This window comes from Syngnathoides biaculeatus, chromosome 8, assembly GCF_019802595.1.
Source record: "Syngnathoides biaculeatus isolate LvHL_M chromosome 8, ASM1980259v1, whole genome shotgun sequence".
NCBI lineage: Eukaryota > Metazoa > Chordata > Actinopteri > Syngnathiformes > Syngnathidae > Syngnathoides > Syngnathoides biaculeatus.
Window position 1 is genome coordinate 29,229,757 of NC_084647.1, and position 16,797 is coordinate 29,246,553.

The 16,797-nt window shown below is 40.0% G+C and overlaps 1 protein-coding gene across 6 annotated transcripts in view; it reads right to left on the reverse strand.

Moving 5' to 3' along the window:
- The window catches only part of brip1 (BRCA1 interacting helicase 1), a 155,035-nt gene that overhangs the window by 107,249 nt on the left and 30,989 nt on the right, over positions 1-16,797 (reverse strand). For 4 of the 6 annotated variants that reach the window (XM_061826741.1, XM_061826743.1, XM_061826740.1 and 1 more), the window contains exons 4-5: positions 16,095-16,222; positions 3,733-3,999 (exon numbers count right to left, since the gene is read on the reverse strand). In XM_061826741.1, the coding sequence (XP_061682725.1) occupies positions 3,733-3,999; positions 16,095-16,222 (395 nt within the window). The remainder of the gene's footprint in view (positions 1-3,732; positions 4,000-16,094; positions 16,223-16,797) is intronic. The other 2 variants (XM_061826745.1, XM_061826744.1) reach the window with 1 other exon arrangement.

The window sequence follows — 16,797 nt, forward strand, 5'->3', positions numbered from 1 at the left end:
AAATTCACTCAAATGGTTTTGAAGCCATTCCAATTACATTACCAATGAAGTAGCTAGCCTTCACAACTGCATCACGGTCTCTGCTGTGAGTAAACACACACTCCTGTTTCCTTCATTCACCTTCTTTCTTCTCCGCTGTCCTTGAAAGTTGTCATATTTGTCAGCATGAAGACGTAAATGGCAACAAAAGTTAAATCTGCACGCAAGAACATGTAAAGCTCGATGGCTTCCTCTGGATAGGTGGGTGGATGAAGACTGATTTAGACTGGCAAGAGAACAAACTATCATTCCAGGGGTGTGGTCCTCTCTGAAGGCATTCCCATCTGCAGACCTCTTATCTTTTCTTGAAATATCACTTTCAAGTACTCCGTGGCTCAAAAAGTTCAGGGAGGGTGTACATCATCAGTGGGCGCCCACCTGGAGATACAGGACTTCTGCATGGGTGAATTGTGTGAGTGTTCCAGAGGTGAAAAACTTCCTTCAATTCTCTCTAAATAAAAATAATTAAATCATCTTATATGATGCAATTCAGTAGCCAATATGGAGTACAAATCAGTGTCAGTGTAAACGTCTGTGCAGAAGTAGGCTTAAGATATTAAATAAAATGAGAAATTTCATTTTACAATTTCCATTTAAGTAATATTATGCTGACAATACTGGCATCTTAAGGTTTTGAATATAGCCTAGAGTAAGATCTACACTCATGTCTAAGTATTAGTACTACACCAAAACTAACCCACAGGGTCTACTTCTTTTGGAAGCAGGTAGACAATTGTGAGGAGCGTTGCAATCGTTACCTCACATTTTCCACAGATGCGTACTGAATGATACTTTTGTCCAGGAAGTCACCAGAAAACAAGTCTGAGTTTTTCAAATCTTAGAACAGGTTCATCCAAAATTGTGCATGTTACTTAGTTAAAAAGCCCTACGAGTTCACCAATCTTTGGTTCTGACTGCTCAATCCATACAGAGCACATCTGTGTGAAAAGCTGTCCAGATGGTCATGCCTGAAGAACCTCTGCATTTACTTGATAAAGCAGATCTTGGTGCCAAGGTCCAAACAAATTCACACACAAAGCCCATTCCCTGATGACCTCTCATTAATTAAGTATACAGCAATTACCTTTGGATCACTTTTTGTTGAGTAAGCATGTAGCCATATCACCAGGCGTGAAAAGACATCTATTGCACAATTGATGCCGATCCCATTCAGTTTGAGTTTGTCATAAGACTCTAAATGCCACAAAAAGTTTGCGCCAGGATTCTGGTACATAGGCTGGTTCATCTAATTCCGGTGCCTCAGTTGCAAACCATGCGGGTCCAGTACTTTCATCAGTATCCTGATCGTTTAAAATCACAACAGAGCCAGCGTAAATGCATTTTAAAATGAGTTGTCTTTTATCAATGGAGCATGGCATATGTGTCCAACTGATTCTGGACAAATATTGTGGTATCGAGCAGATCTAAACGGGCTTTCCTCCTGAATAAACGCAAAGTCAGCAGGTGCTTGCGTGAAGTCGACAAACTAATAACGATGCAATGATATGCATTTAAGACAGGAGTATATGCCAGTGTCTTAAACATAGCAAAATAAAATTTTATCAAACTAAATAAGCTGGTCATGTTACTGACTACACTTCCGTATTGGTTACCATCAGAAGAAAAATCATATCTATTATCTGTATTTGGGGTTCAAAAAATATGGCTATCACAGAAATAGATTTTAAAATATATGGCTTCCATGGATCTCTTTGCTAAAAAGGTACCAGAATGCAAAACAAGCTCTTTTTCCCCCCATTACCAACGAATTATTACAATTAATTTTTGTAACTACTGTTGTTGTTACATTACTTAAATTGTAAGATTTTTCAAGGTTTAAGTCAATTCTACGGACTAAGGCTTGTATCATGTCCATACTTCAAAGGTATATCCATACTACGACCATGTCAAAGGAGGTAACATTGACACTTACCAAAATCAATTGCGCAGATACAGTGAAGAAAACAAGTATTTTAACACTATGCTATTTTGCAAGTTCTCCCACTTAGAAATAATGGAGGGGTCTGAAATTTTCATCGTAAGTTCATGTCCACTGTGAGAGAGATAATATTAAAAGAAAGATCCAGAAATCACAATATAAGATTTTTTTTTTAATTTATTGGTGTGATACAGCTGCAAGTACATATTTGAACACCTGAGAAGACCAAAGTTATAATTTGGTACAGTAGCCTTTGTTTGCAATTACAGAGGTCAAATATTTCCTGTAGTTGTTCACCAGGTTTGCACACACTGCAGGAGGGATTTTGGCTCTCCTCCACACAGATCTTCTCTAGATCAGACACGTTTCTGGGCTGTCGCTGAGAAACATGAAGTTTCAGCTCCCTCCAAACATTTTCTATTGGGTTCAGGTCTGGAGACTGGCTAGGCCATCCCAGAACCTTGATATGCTTCTTACGGAGCCACTTCTTCGTTTTTCCTGGCTGTGTGCTTTGGGTTATTGTCAAATTGAAAGACCCATCCACAACCCACCTTCAATGCTCTGACTTAGGGAAAGAGGTTATTCCCCAAAATATCAGAATACATGGCCGCGGTCATCCTCTCCTGAATATAGTGCAGTTGTCCTGTCCCATGTACAGAAAAACACCCCCAAACCATTATCCTACCACCCCCATGCTTCACAGTAGGGATGGTGTTCTTAGGATGGAACCCATCATTCGTCTTCCTCCAAACACGGTTAGTGGAATTATGACCAAATAGTTCAATTTTGGTCTCATCTGACGACAAAACTTTCTCCCATGACTCATTTGTATCATCAAAATGGTCATTGGCAAATGTAAGACAGGCCTTGATATGTGCTGGTTAAAGCAGGGGAACCTTCCGTGCCATGCATGATTTCAAACCATGACGGCTTAGTGTATTATTAACAGTCACCTTGCAAACGGTGGTCAGAGCTCTTTTCAGGTCCTTGAGCAAGTCCTGCCGTGTAGTCCTGGGCTGATTCCTCACCTTTCTAAGGATTATTGAGACACCACGAGGTAATATCTTGCATGGGACTCCACTCTGATTGAGATTGACAGCCATGTTTAGCTTCTTCGATTTTCTATAGATTGCTCCAATAGTGAACCTTTTTTCACCAAGCTGCTTGGCAATTTCTCCGTAGCCCTTTCCAGCCGTGTGGAGTTGCACAATTTTGTCTCTGGTGTCTTTAGACAGGTGTTTGGTTTTGGCCATGTTACAAGTTTGAGTCTGATTGTATGGGGTGGACATGTGTCTATGCAGCCAACGACCTCACAGAGGTGCATCTGATTCAGGATAACACATGGAGTGGAGGTGGACTTTTAAAGGCGGACTAACAGGTCTTTGAGGGTCAGAATTCTAGCTGATAGACAGGTGTTCAAATACTTATTTGCAACTGTGTCACAGAAATAGCTAAAAAAAAATAAAACAAAAAAACAAAAAAAAAACATACATTGTGATTTCTGTATTTTACTTTTTAGATTATCTCTTACAGTGGACATGAATCTCGAATGAAAATTTCAGACCCCTCCATGATTTCTAAGTGGGAGAACTTGCAAAATAGCAAGGTGTTCAAATTACTTATTTTCTTCACTGTACGTGTTCACCACTATTTTTGAAGAGACCCGCACAGAGCTCAGGTTAGAATGCAAAGCCATCTTACATATAACAACCAAAAAGAGGACTTAAGCGTGTGGGGTGCTGATGAGACCTTACATCTTTGGCTGTGAGTAGATCCTTGCAGAGTTCATTCCGGTTGGAGTGAGGTGCCACATCTGCGTTGAGACAGGTATGATCTCTGCTGGATAATATGGTCATTGGAGCAGAGGAATATGCAGTACGCTTCATCTCGTGAACAATTTGAGTAATTTGTTTGTGTGTGCGTGTGCCAAAGTAAATCTTGGGGATTTTCTTTTTGGCATCTTTATCCTTCACAGAGTCCTTGGTTGATGCACATTGGCAATGGATGCATGATACAGGGAACTAGAAAAAAAATGAGATCACAAAGTAAAATCCACAGTGGGTCCCTGTAAAGAATGCGTCCTATGAAAATACATTTTTCAACGACACCTCTCACACCTGGTGACCTTGACATTCCTGCCTCCTGATGTGCGACCAAAAGAGCAGTGTGAGCAACGCACAAGGAACCTAGTCTATCTCAACTGGGCCAATAAAATGGTTAAAAGTCCTCCACCTGGATAATTTAGTTTCCCCCAACAAATCTTTTTTTCGTGGACCTGACCTTATGACCGAGAATCAAGGAAACTCCTGTTCCCAGATAAATTTTAACAGTTCTTAATAATTGACAATGGATTTATTAGCAAGACAGGCCACAGTGGTATCATTTGTCACCGACGTTCACATAAACTCAAAGGTATGACTGAAATTTGTGTATCATGTGCACCCATGTATAATACCCAGAAAGTTAACCTCAAAATTCAGGAAAACGTGTGTAACCCATTTATAATGCCTTTTTTTACAGTGCAGAATTTTGATTCTACCCATATTATAAAAACGAAGTATGGATTAAGTTTTTTTGTTTTGTTTTTTAAACAATGAATGATTCTGAAGTGGTGCCACGGTGGAATGCGTTGACCTCACAGTTCTGAGGTCCCAGGTTCTAATCCTGGCCCTGCATGTGTGGGGATTTGCATGTTTTCTCTGTGCCTGTGTGGGTTTTCTCCGGTTTCGTTCCACATCCCAAAAACACGCAACATTAATTGGACACTCTAAATTGCCCTTAGATGTGATTGTCAGAGCAGCTGTTTGTCTCTGTGTTCCCTGCGATTGGCTGGCAAATAGTTCATGGTGTACCCTGCCTTCTGCCAGTTGAAAGATGGGATAAGCTCCTGCACTCCCACGACCCTTGTAAGGTTAGGTCGCAAAGAAAATTGATGGATGGATAGATACTCGTGTAGACAATCGCAAAATTTGTCAATGCAGCCCTATGGGGGCAAATGCAGCACAAGCCGGTGCAATCTGTAGGCCGGTCCCAAGCCCAGATAAATGCAGGAGGTTGCGTCAGAAAGGGCATCTGGCGTAAAAACTGTGCCAAACAAATAAGCGTTCATCTAAAGAATCCCATACCGGATCGGTCGTGGCCCGGGTTAACAACATTCGCCCCTGGCACCGCTAACCTGCAAGGCGTCAGTGGAAATTCAGCTACTGTGGGTCGAAGACAAAGGAGGAGGAAATTAGATTCATCCTCAGAAGAAGAAGAAGAAGAAGAAGAGGAATCCACAGAGCCTACAAATGAGTGTCGGGACTTTGAATGTTGGGACTATGACAGGAAAAGAGCAGGAGTTGGTTGACATGATGATTAGGAAAAAGGATGATATATAATGGATCCAAGAGACCAGGTGGAAATGTAGTAAGGCAAGGGATGTAGGGGCAGGGTTTAAACTATTTACCATGTTGTCGATGGGAAGAGAAAAAGAGAAGGGGTTATTTTAAAGAAAGTGCTGGCTAAGAATGTCTTGGAGGTGAAAAGAGGATCAGATTGAGTGATGAGACTGAAACTTGAAATTGAGGGTGTTTTCTACATTGCGATTAGCAGCTATGCACCACAGGTAGGATGTGACCGAGAGTTAGAGAAATTCTGGAAGGAACTAGATGAAGTAGTTCTGAGCATCCCAGACAGAGAGAGAGTAGTGATTGGTGCAGATTGTAATGGACATGTTGGTGAAGGAAACAGGGGCGATGAAGAAGTGATGGGTAAGTACAGCATCCACGAAAGGAACTTTGAGGGACAGATGGTGGTGAACTTTGCAAGTATGGAAATGGCTGTAGTGAACACTTACTTCCAGAAGAGGCTGGACCATAGAGTGACCTACAAGAGTGGAGGTAGACGCACTCAGGTGGATTATATTTTGTGCAGACGATGTAATCTGAAGGAGGTTACTGACTGTAGAGGAGAGTACGTCAACAGCATATGATGGTGTTGTGTAGGATGACTCTGGTGGTGGGTAGGAAGATTAAGATGGTAAAGGTTGAGCAGAGAACCATGTGGTGGAAGCTGAGAAAGGAAGAATGTTGTGCGGCCTTTCGGAAAGAGGTGAGAGAGGCTCTTGATCGACAGGAGAAGCTCCCAGAACACTGGACTGCTACAGCCAAGATGATGAGACAGACAGAGGCAAGAGTACTTCTGTGTATTCCGGTAGGAAAGAGGTGTAGGAAACTTGATGATCGAACCCCAAAATACAGGAAGTCATATAAGGAAAGAGAATAGCGATGAAGAAGTGGGACACTGAGAGGACTGAGGAGTCGCGAAAGGAGTACATTGAGATGCGACGAAGGGCAAAGTTAGAGGTGGCAAAGGCTTAACAAGAGTTATATGACATTCTTTAAAGCAACAGCACATTTTTTTTTTAATTTTAGCATTATTATTGAGAGAAAACACAAGCAGCATCTCTCTTTGCTCTACGTTGCCCAGACTGTGTGGGTGGATGATGTTTGTAATTATGAGTGTACCCCTTTAAATGACGAAGGGGGGCGGATTCGGGTAAGATATTTGGAGACCGTGTGCTTCCGTGTTGAGGGGGAAGAAAAAAAAAAAAAAAAAAAAAAGAGATGTGGTTCACTGCGCTGGATTGGTTTTCATGTGCGCTGAGAATGTCTTTGTATTTCTACTCGTAACAAATTCTTGGCACGTGATTTTTTGTGCTCAACTGTGCAGATATTTATATATAATAAAATGTTAGAAAATGGTAAAATATTGCAACATTTTAAAATTTTTCATGGTCAATAGTTTGTAAATGGCACAAGATATTTAAAGTTTTCTTTCCATTTGGGAATTAAGTACTTGAAGAATCAAGTTGCATGCGTGATTAGGGATGGAATCGCAAGACCTTAAAATAACTTACCGAGTTGTGATACCTGGGTATGTAGTTGTTACCTAATACCATAATAATAATTTATTGACATTGCACTGAGATTAAATTTCAAAACTAAATATTCATATAATCAAAATCATTTTATTTCATCATGATGTATTGTTATAATCTAGCGTAATTTACAGCAGTATTTGTCAATTCATTGATGAAAGATAGCAGTAGATCAGGGGTCACCAATGCTGTGCCCGTGATCGAATGGTAGCCCGCGTGGACCATATAAGACGCCCGTGAGGTATGTTCTAAAAATACCATCGGCCACAAATGACTATTATTTGTGATATAAATTCTGAATCTGACTTGCTACGTGAATTAGAATTTTGAAATACCTGTAATGTCATTTACTACAATAAAATGAAAATATTTTATGGACGTGAAATGAACAGAGTCTGAAATTTGCCACAAATAGGTCCCGTAGCCCTATTATGGGTGCTCACGAAATAGCCCTCAGCCTCAAAAAGGTTGCTGAGCCCTGCAGTAGATGATTTAATCTGTTCCTAATATTTACCACATTTATTATAGTTCGATACTGAAACATTACCTGTGTTATATCCCAGAATAGCAATGCATGTTGAAAGCTGAATGATGCTCCCTAACAGTTTTAAGGTTAATATGTTATGTTGCCTCCTTTATTTAAAATACAGAATCACCTTTTTGTGCACTGTCCATTGTCTGTGCTTTCATCCTCGATCAGACGGTGCCAAGGTGGAATTTTAACATTGTACACCATCTCATCCTGTACTTTCTACTTTGGCTTCAGACCAGACCTTTTTTACTCAAAAAAGAGAAAATCTCATTCAGTTTTCCCACTTTTTACTCACATACCCCAACATTCATTAATGCAACAGCACTTTTTTTTTTTTTTTACTTTTACCATTATTATCGAGAGAAAACACAAGCAGCATGTCTGTCTTTGCTCTATGTTGCCCAGACTGTCTGGGTGGATGGTGTTTGTAATTATGAGTGTACAGCTTTAAGAGCCAAAGTCAGGCAAACTACCAGGAGACCTTGTGCTTCCATGTTTAAAAAAAGAAAAAAAACACACAAAGTCAGGCTGTGGTTCACTCTGCTGGATTATTTTTGGTGTGTGCCGAGAATGTCTATGCATTTCTACTCGTAACAAATTCTACGCACGTGATTTTTCATGCTCGACTGTGCAGATTTGAGAGTGCGATTGCGCCTGTCCAATCAGTGACTCCCATAATGTAATCCAACTTCCATAAATCAGGGAAATAGATTTTGCTATGATTTTGGACAAAGTTATTGCCGATATAGTAGGCCTTGTGATTTTTTTTTTTTTTAAAACTGACTGTTTGAATCTCAGACTTTATTATGCCTGTAATGAACCGAAAAGTATTCATAGACTGATGTTGCTGTTTTTGAAATATTAGAAATTATCCATCTCCTGTTTGTGAGGGAAAAAAATTAGGAGGAGAAGGAGTCACGTTTTCCTCCGTAAACCACACTTTGAAAAGTTTATTTTTTAAATACGCATTATTCTCAATTGAGTCAATTTGGCATTATCAGTACTTCTTAATTTGAAATTGAGAAGAATAATTCCTACATGAAATGATCACTACATTGGCGTGTATTCCGTTGAGCACCATCCATCCCGTTTAGTTGCCGAAATACATCTGTCTTTTCAGCTGGTATTCTAAACGTTTTCTTTGAAGAACTGTCTCGTCTATGGTGACAACAAACAGCACAACAGGTCTCTTTTTTTTAACCGGACATTCCAAGACCTGTAAAAGGCAACATTTCGTCCAATGATAATCCCAAAAATCCCTGACCCGTACGAACCCTGGGGATATAACACAGGTAATGTTTCAGTATCTAACTATAATAAGTATGAGATTGTGATTTACTACTTTGACTTGATCTAAGTTCTAACGTTAAACTAGTCTGTCCATCTATCTAAATGGTCATTTTCCCTGTGGTTCCATGGTATCTTGAAGTTGAAAACTTTTCCCCTCTACATGCATTACGAAGCTATAGATCATCTACTGCTAGCTTTCATCAATGGATTGACAATTGATACTGCATAAATTACGCTAGATAATACATCATGATGAAATAAAATGATGTGATTACATGAATATTTAGTTCTGAAATTGAATGTCTGTAGACCTCTTTAAAAATGTCTGTCTCAGTTTGTGCAGTGTGAAATTATGATTATCGTTACAACAATAACAACTATATGCTCGGGTATAACAACTCAGTTATTTTAAGGTCTTGATATTCCATCCCTAATCAGACCCACAACTTTATATCTGCAGGCATGACTGGTGGACCACACCCATAACTTTATATCGGCGAGCATGATTGACCACACCCGTACATTTTTCAAATGTGAGTGACTGGATTTTGAAGCATAATTATCATTATCCATCAGAGTGAGTTTTAGGACTCTGAGGAGAATGTTGTTACAACGCGAGACACCGCGTGCGTGACCTTCCTCAGTAACTCCAGGCACATCACACCAGAGGGTTGATGAACCAAAGCTCCATTCCGCTTTGCTGGCCGGTACCCATCACCTGCCTCCGAAGGACTCCATCTTGACAGCATCCGTTACTGCTGGTGTCCTCCAACGGGTCGGAGAATTCTTGCCATGATTTGTACTGACTAGATTAGGGCAACTAATCCGGTCAGTCTCCATTGCTTCCATACCGCCACAGGTATTTCATCAGGACCAACTGCTTTTCCATTTTTCATCTGCTTTAGTGCTTTACACCTTACTAATCATTGCCACTTCCTGCTCCATCACACTTGCCTTTTTTACTCTTACTTCTCTCTAATTTTCTTTATTCGTAAACTTCTCATTAAATTAAATTAAATTCATTAAACTAGATGTATTCTTTCCATCTATTTGGCACATTACTGGCACATTTCCATCTCTATCCTTAATCACCCTTACCTGCTGCACATCCTTCCCATCTCTATCCCTCTGTCTGGCCAACCTGTAGAGATCCCTTTTTCCTTCTTTCATGTCCAACCCGGTGTACATGTCGTCATATGACTCTTGTTTAGTCTTCCGGAAGCGCCTCATGTCCATTTCCTGGTTCATCACACTTGCCTCTTCTACTCTTCCTTCTCTCTCTCATTTTCTTCATTCATCAACTTCTCAAAGTGTTCTTTCCATGTATTGAGCACACTACTGGCAGCAGTGAACACATTTCTATCTCTACCCTTAAATCACCCTAAACTGCTGCATATCCTACCCATCTCTATCCCTCTGTCTTTCCCTCTGCCCCTTTTCACCTTTCGTATCTAACCTGGTGTACATATATGCCCATTGTTTACCCTTCGCCACCTCTACCTTTTCCCTATGTCGCATCTCACAGTATTCCTTTCGTCTCTTCTCAGTCCTCTCAGTATCTCACTTCAGCGCTAGCCTCTTTCCTTGTCTGACTTCCTGTATTTTGGGGTTCCACAATCAAGTCTCCTTCTCCCTTTCCAACCAGAAGACACACCAAATACTCTCCAGCCTGTCTCTCTGATCACCCTGGGTGTAGTAGTCCAGTATTCTGGGAGCTCTTCCTCGCCATCAAGAGCGTGTCTCACGCCTTTCTGGAAGGCTGCACAGCATTCTTCCTTCCTCAGCTTCCACCACCTGGCTCTCTGCTCTACCTTTGTCTTCTTAATTTCCCTACCCACCACCAGAGTCGTCCTAGACACCACAATCCTGTTGTTGAGCTACACTCTCCCCTACCACTACTTTACAGTCAGTAACCTTCTTCAGATTACATCGTCTGCCCAAAATATAATTCACCTGCGTGCTTCTACCTCTGCTGTTGTAGGCCACTATATGTTCCTGCCTCTTCACGACTGCCATTTCCATCCTTTTTGCAAAGTCCACCACCATCTGTCCCTCAAAGTTCCTTTCCTGGATGCCGTACTTACCCATCACTTCATCATCGCTCCTGTTTCCTTCACCAACGTGTCCATTACAATTTGCACCTATTACCACTCTCTCTCTGTCTGGGATGCTCAGAACTACATCTATTACCTTCCAGAATTTCTCTTTCAACTCTCGGACACATCCTACCTGTGGGGCATAGGCGCTTATTACATTATATATAACACCCTCAATTTCGAATTTCAGCCTCATCACTCTATCTGATCCTCTTTTCACCTCTTCCTTTAGAATAACCCCGACTCCATTTCTCTTCCCATCTACCCCATGCTAAAATAAATTAAAACCCTGCTTCGAAACTTCTGGCCTTACTACCTTTCGACCTGCTCTCTTGGATGTACAATATATCAACCTCTCTTTTAATCATCATGTCAACCAACTCCTGACTTTTTCCTGTCATAAGCCCACAATTCAAAGTCCCGACATTCAGTTGTTGGCCCTATGCCTTCATCATCTTCTTCTGTCAACTACCAGGGATGAGAATGACCAAATTTGAAAAACACTGAAAATGTCTGCCTTGGGTGGGGTCCAAAGCCCCCCTTTGGGCATGAAAATTTTTTATAAAACACATTGTTAAATGGTGACCTCTGGTTACTTCTAACAGTGTAAATACAGGGCAATCATAATATTTTGAAACTTAAAATATGAGTCCAAACAACCACAATAATTGCCAAACCTCAGTGAAATTTATATCAAATAGGCTATTTATATCAAATAGGCCACTGCACTTACAAGTATTACTACAGAAATAAGTATACGATTTGTTTAATGTATATATTTATATATATAAACGAGAGATCATATGTGAACTATAAAAATGCATGATCTATAGGGCCAGTGCTACAGATGGGCCCAATTGTATAAACAATTGTATAAATTTACATCCAACTTACCTTTGTGTTTCCTGGTTTGGATATGATCCAGAACTTTGCCGGGAACGCCCACTTTTTGTATGTGTTACCTTTTTCATTCCTATCTGCACGGTTATACTTTTTTCGAGGCATGCCCATCTGAAACGTTTTTTTACCCTGTGGTTTTTATCAATTTCCCTTGAACTATCATCTTTTCGCTCCAGGACTTTCGCCATACTGGAAAAATCCAGATCGCTCGATAACATATGCGTACGTATCGCTATAAGTTATGTATATCTACGCCATAGTAAACAGAATGCTTCTCCAAGAAATGTTAACATCAGATTGAAAATATTGATGAAAAACCGCCAAAATTCTGCCGTAAATCGGAATGTTGTCATTATAAACACCAAATTTAATAAACAGATAGCAATGCCGTTAACAGGTAGCAATGCAGTTTCCCGCTATCATAGCTGTGACTAATTTCATGACGAGCGTTGCCAATAGATGCTGGCGGCCGGTCTCGATCACAGCCTTGACCCGGGTCAAGTCGTAGCCCCCCAAAATTCAACGAATCTACACATTTCACAGTTACATTTTCATCTGAAAAAACTCAGAAATCCGTGAATCCGCAGAAAACTCTCCTCCCTGGATTAAGCCGCTTTCCTCCTCTTCTTTGTTTTCGACCCACAGTAGCTGCATTTCCACCGACGCTCTGCAGGTTAACGGTGCCGAGGTTTGGAGTTGTTAATCCAGGCCACAACCGATCCGGAATGGGATTCACTTGAAAAACGCTCATATGTTTGGCACAGTTTTACGTCGGATGCCCTTCCTGATGCAACCCTCTGCATTTATCCGGGTTTGGGACCTGTCTCCAGATTGCACTGGCTTGTGCCCCCCATAGGGCTACAGATAGTCAAATAAAGTCATCACTGAAGTTACACAATTCACATTCTACTTGGGCTAAGTTAAAGTAACAATGGCAGTAGTTACAGGCACATACAGTGCTATGAATAAGTATTTGCCCACTCCTGATTGTTTTTTTCCCCCATATCATATCAAGAGATATAGTACATACTGTAAGGCGACTTTTTTTTTTTTTTTTTTTTTGAGGGGGAAAAACACAATGCACTGAAGCCACAACAGAAGAAGCGCAAAATAGAGAGGGATTACTGTAGTTTTCCACGGTCGCCATTGTTGTTGCTTTGGTCCTTGTCACGGAAAGTAAAGTAAAAACTGTTACCAGAATGGCAAAAAAATGTAGAGGAAACTGAACCCTGTGGCTTCTTCACTCCTATCAGCTGTTGCAATACCATCGACTTGGAGAACTGCATTACGGTTGCGTTTAAAATAATAGCAGTACAATGTAACTAACCAGATTAGTCCATGTTTTCAGGATATTTGTGATTGCTACATGTCAAACAAGTTACCAGTAGGTCTAGTAGATTCTCATAAAACCAACAAGACTCACCATATACATGTGGATGGATGTGCACTTGGGCAATATGTTGAAAAGGGTGTGTTTGACTTTGAAACATCAAAATTATTTTGTAAAAACTTTTTCTTCTAGGATTTAGCAATCACTTCACTAATATTTAATTGTATGACCACAGTTTTTTATAACTGCTTGACATCTGTGTGGCATGGTGTGAACCAACTTGGGCACATTTTAACTGTTATTTCACTCCAAGACACCTTAATGACATTCCACAATTCATTGACATTTCTTGGTTTTGCTTCAGAAACAGCATTTTTGATGTCACATCCACAAATTCTCGATTGGAATAAGGTCTGGTGATTGGGCTGGCCAGTCAATGAGATTAACGTTGGTTTGGAACAAAGACTTTGCATGTTTATTCGTGTGTTTGGGTTCATTCTCCTAATAAAAAAACATTTCAAAGGCATGTCCTCTTCGGCATAAGGCGAAGTATTTTGACATATGCAAACCGATCCATGATCCCCGGAATGAGATACATAAGCCCAAAACCAGAGTAGGAGAAACATGTCCATATCTGAATGCTTGCACCACCATGTCTCACTGTCTTCACTGTGTACTCTGGCTTGAATTCAGAGTTTGGGGGTCGTCTCACAAACTATCTGCGGCCCCAGGACTCAAAAATAATTACGCTCATCAGTCCACAAAATATTTTTCCATTTCTCTTTAGGCCAGTTCATGTGTTCTTTGCCAAATTGTAGCCTCTTCACCACATGTCTTTTTTAAGAGGGACTTGCGAGGGATTCTTGTAAATCGATTACCGACATAAAGACGTCTTCTCACCGCCACAGTCCTGACAGGTAACTCCAGAGTGTCTTTGATCATCCTGGAACTGATCATTGACTGAGCGCTTGCAATTCTCGTTATTCTGCCATGCATTTTGATGGTGGTTTTCCATTTTCTGTCATGTGTCCCTGGTTTTACTCTTCATTTTAAGTCATTAAAGATAATTTAAGATGAACAACCTTTTATTTTTTGCACCTCTTTATAAGTTTCCCTCTCTCCAATCAAACTTTTAATCAAAGTACGCTATTACGCTACAATGTGTTGAAAGACTAATTTTCCTCAGGCTCTCAAGGAGAAATGCATGTTCAACAAGTTCCGGCTTCATCCTTAAATATGGATTGAATGCCACACTGCTATTTTTCTAAGACACCCCTTTCAGCAAATTGCACAAGTGCACAGCCTTAAGAGTGTGTATATCATGAATGCTGGGTCTTATATGTTGTCTGAAAATCTATTTCACCTATTGGTAACTTGTTTGACGTCGCAATAAAAAAATATATTAAAAACGTGGAATAATCTGGTTAGCCACATCAGACTGCTAACATTTTGAACACTACTGTTCATTTTCAAAACTGCACTTGTGGAATGCGTTTGAGAATCAACGCAAATTGCGTGCAGAATCCCCACAGTGACGTCAGTGCAGTCCCAACCTGCACAAGTATAAAGATGTCTTGAGAAACACATCAGAAAAGCCAGGGATAAACCCATGGAGAACCTTAATACAGAGTTGGGTTTATGATAATATGTCAAGCTTTTAAAAATCTTACACAGACTCAGCAAACACGGAAGAACTGGCTCTGGTAAGATGAGACCAAAACTGCTCTTTCTGGCTCAAATTAATGAAAATGTTAGTGTGCCAGAAAACAAAATGTCAAAATCAACCTGATTAGCTGGACGGAACTAAAATACAGGGCAATCTTTGATAAAAATCTATTGGAGTCAGAAAAGGACTTGAGACTGGGGTGTGCTTTCCCCTTCAAGGATTATAAAGACACTAAACATTTAGCCAGAATTACAATGTAATGGTTTCAATAAAACCATATTCTTTGTTAGATTGGCTCACTCAAAGTGCAGAGCGAAATCTTCTTTAGAATCTGTGGCAACACTTAAAATATGCTATTAATCTGTGCATCCACTCAAATTGAATTTCAGATATGTAAATTATGGGCAAGAAAATCTGTCAAGATATGAAAAAGTGAAGGGGACATACTGTAGCCCAACAGACTTGAGGCTGTAAAAGAATTGAAATGTGGTTCTTTGTGCAAAGTATTGAAATAGTAGTGTTGAATACCTTTGCTTGCCGCACTTTTTAGATCTGTTCAACATATTGGAGAACCACATATTTTACTTTCACATGACAATTATGTGCCACTTCGTCGATCATAAAATCAAAAAAATCTCAAGAAGTTTACGTGACAAAAACTGGTATAATACTTTTGCACGCCACTGTAGAAGTTTAAGTCACAAAGCAGCAACAAATTAATTATGTTGAATTATATAAACTATTGTAGAGTAAATGACCCATCATTTTAAAAATACAGGCAATACATTTGACATGATTCAATATGGTGCAAGAGTAGCTCCAGCCAGAGGATAGATTTTAGTCTGGTTCTCAGAGAAGCACCAGCGGTTAACGATTGGTGCTCGGCTATCGAATGCTACCCAATATCGTATGTAAATGTGTGTTGGTACGACAATTCCACCCCCCCCCAACCCTGATATTTGAACTTGAAGTAGGTAAGTGTAGAAATTTTTAAAGATTGAGTAACATGAGACTAGCATTATCAGACAAATCATTAAAATGCAGTTATCTGTCATTTTCTGATTAAAAAACTGACAGTTATGAATCTTTAAAACCTGGTTGAGCTACCAACATCAACATGGGGGCAATTACTTTTTCTACATGGTGTCACAGAGCTTTGAAAGTTGTTTTAATTTCAGAACTGCACTTTATGTTTATTTGGGTAATATTTGTTTGATATTTACATTTGTTTTTTGTCAAACAAAGGTTCTCAAATTACATTAGTAAATCATGCACAACCAAAATGCTGAAGGGACCAAAACAGTGTTCTGAGTCAGTAACAGAACATGCTGTAAATGTAAGGTAACTATTTATTTCTTTTAAATAAATAATTTTGTACGACCTTGGGTTCAGCAGTGCGAATGAGTTTCCTCTCAGGCAGGAAATCTGCTTTGTCATCGTCAGTGGTGCTGGAAGGTTGGACTGTATCACCCAGTTCAGAGAGTAACCTTTTTCCGGGAACTGACTTGGCTGAAAGACACAAATTAAGTGAGTATATTTGATAAATAGACCATGGAATGTTTGTATCTGATATTGTGGCCGTAGAATGGTCACCTACTAAAAGCAGACTATGACAATTGATAATGCCACGACCACTAGAATTTTTGGCTAACGCAGTGCATCTCAAATAGTGGGGCATGGGGGGGCGCATGTGACCCTGAGGAACATGCTGTTTTTTTGCAGCACTTGAATAAAGTGTAATTGCACATCCACTACAGTAGTCGGAAGTGGCGCTGTCATTATCAGAGTGTTTGCAGGGAGTATTAGTTGTCTGGTGGGTTTTTTTTTTTTTTTTTTTTTGCACCGGGCGATCTGAAGTACAGTGAATGAACCCATTAGACACTTTTTTTTTTTTTTATAAAAACAGGGATAAAAAGAAAGGCAGAGAGAGAAAAAAACAATGAGACAAAAGAATGTCACCCGAAAGCGAAGACGATGAAATATAACGAAGCGTATGTAGCGGTTGGCTTCACTGTGACGACACATGCCCCCACATGAGAAATTAAACCCTAGCCATGCTGATAAGACACGAGATTTGTTTTCAG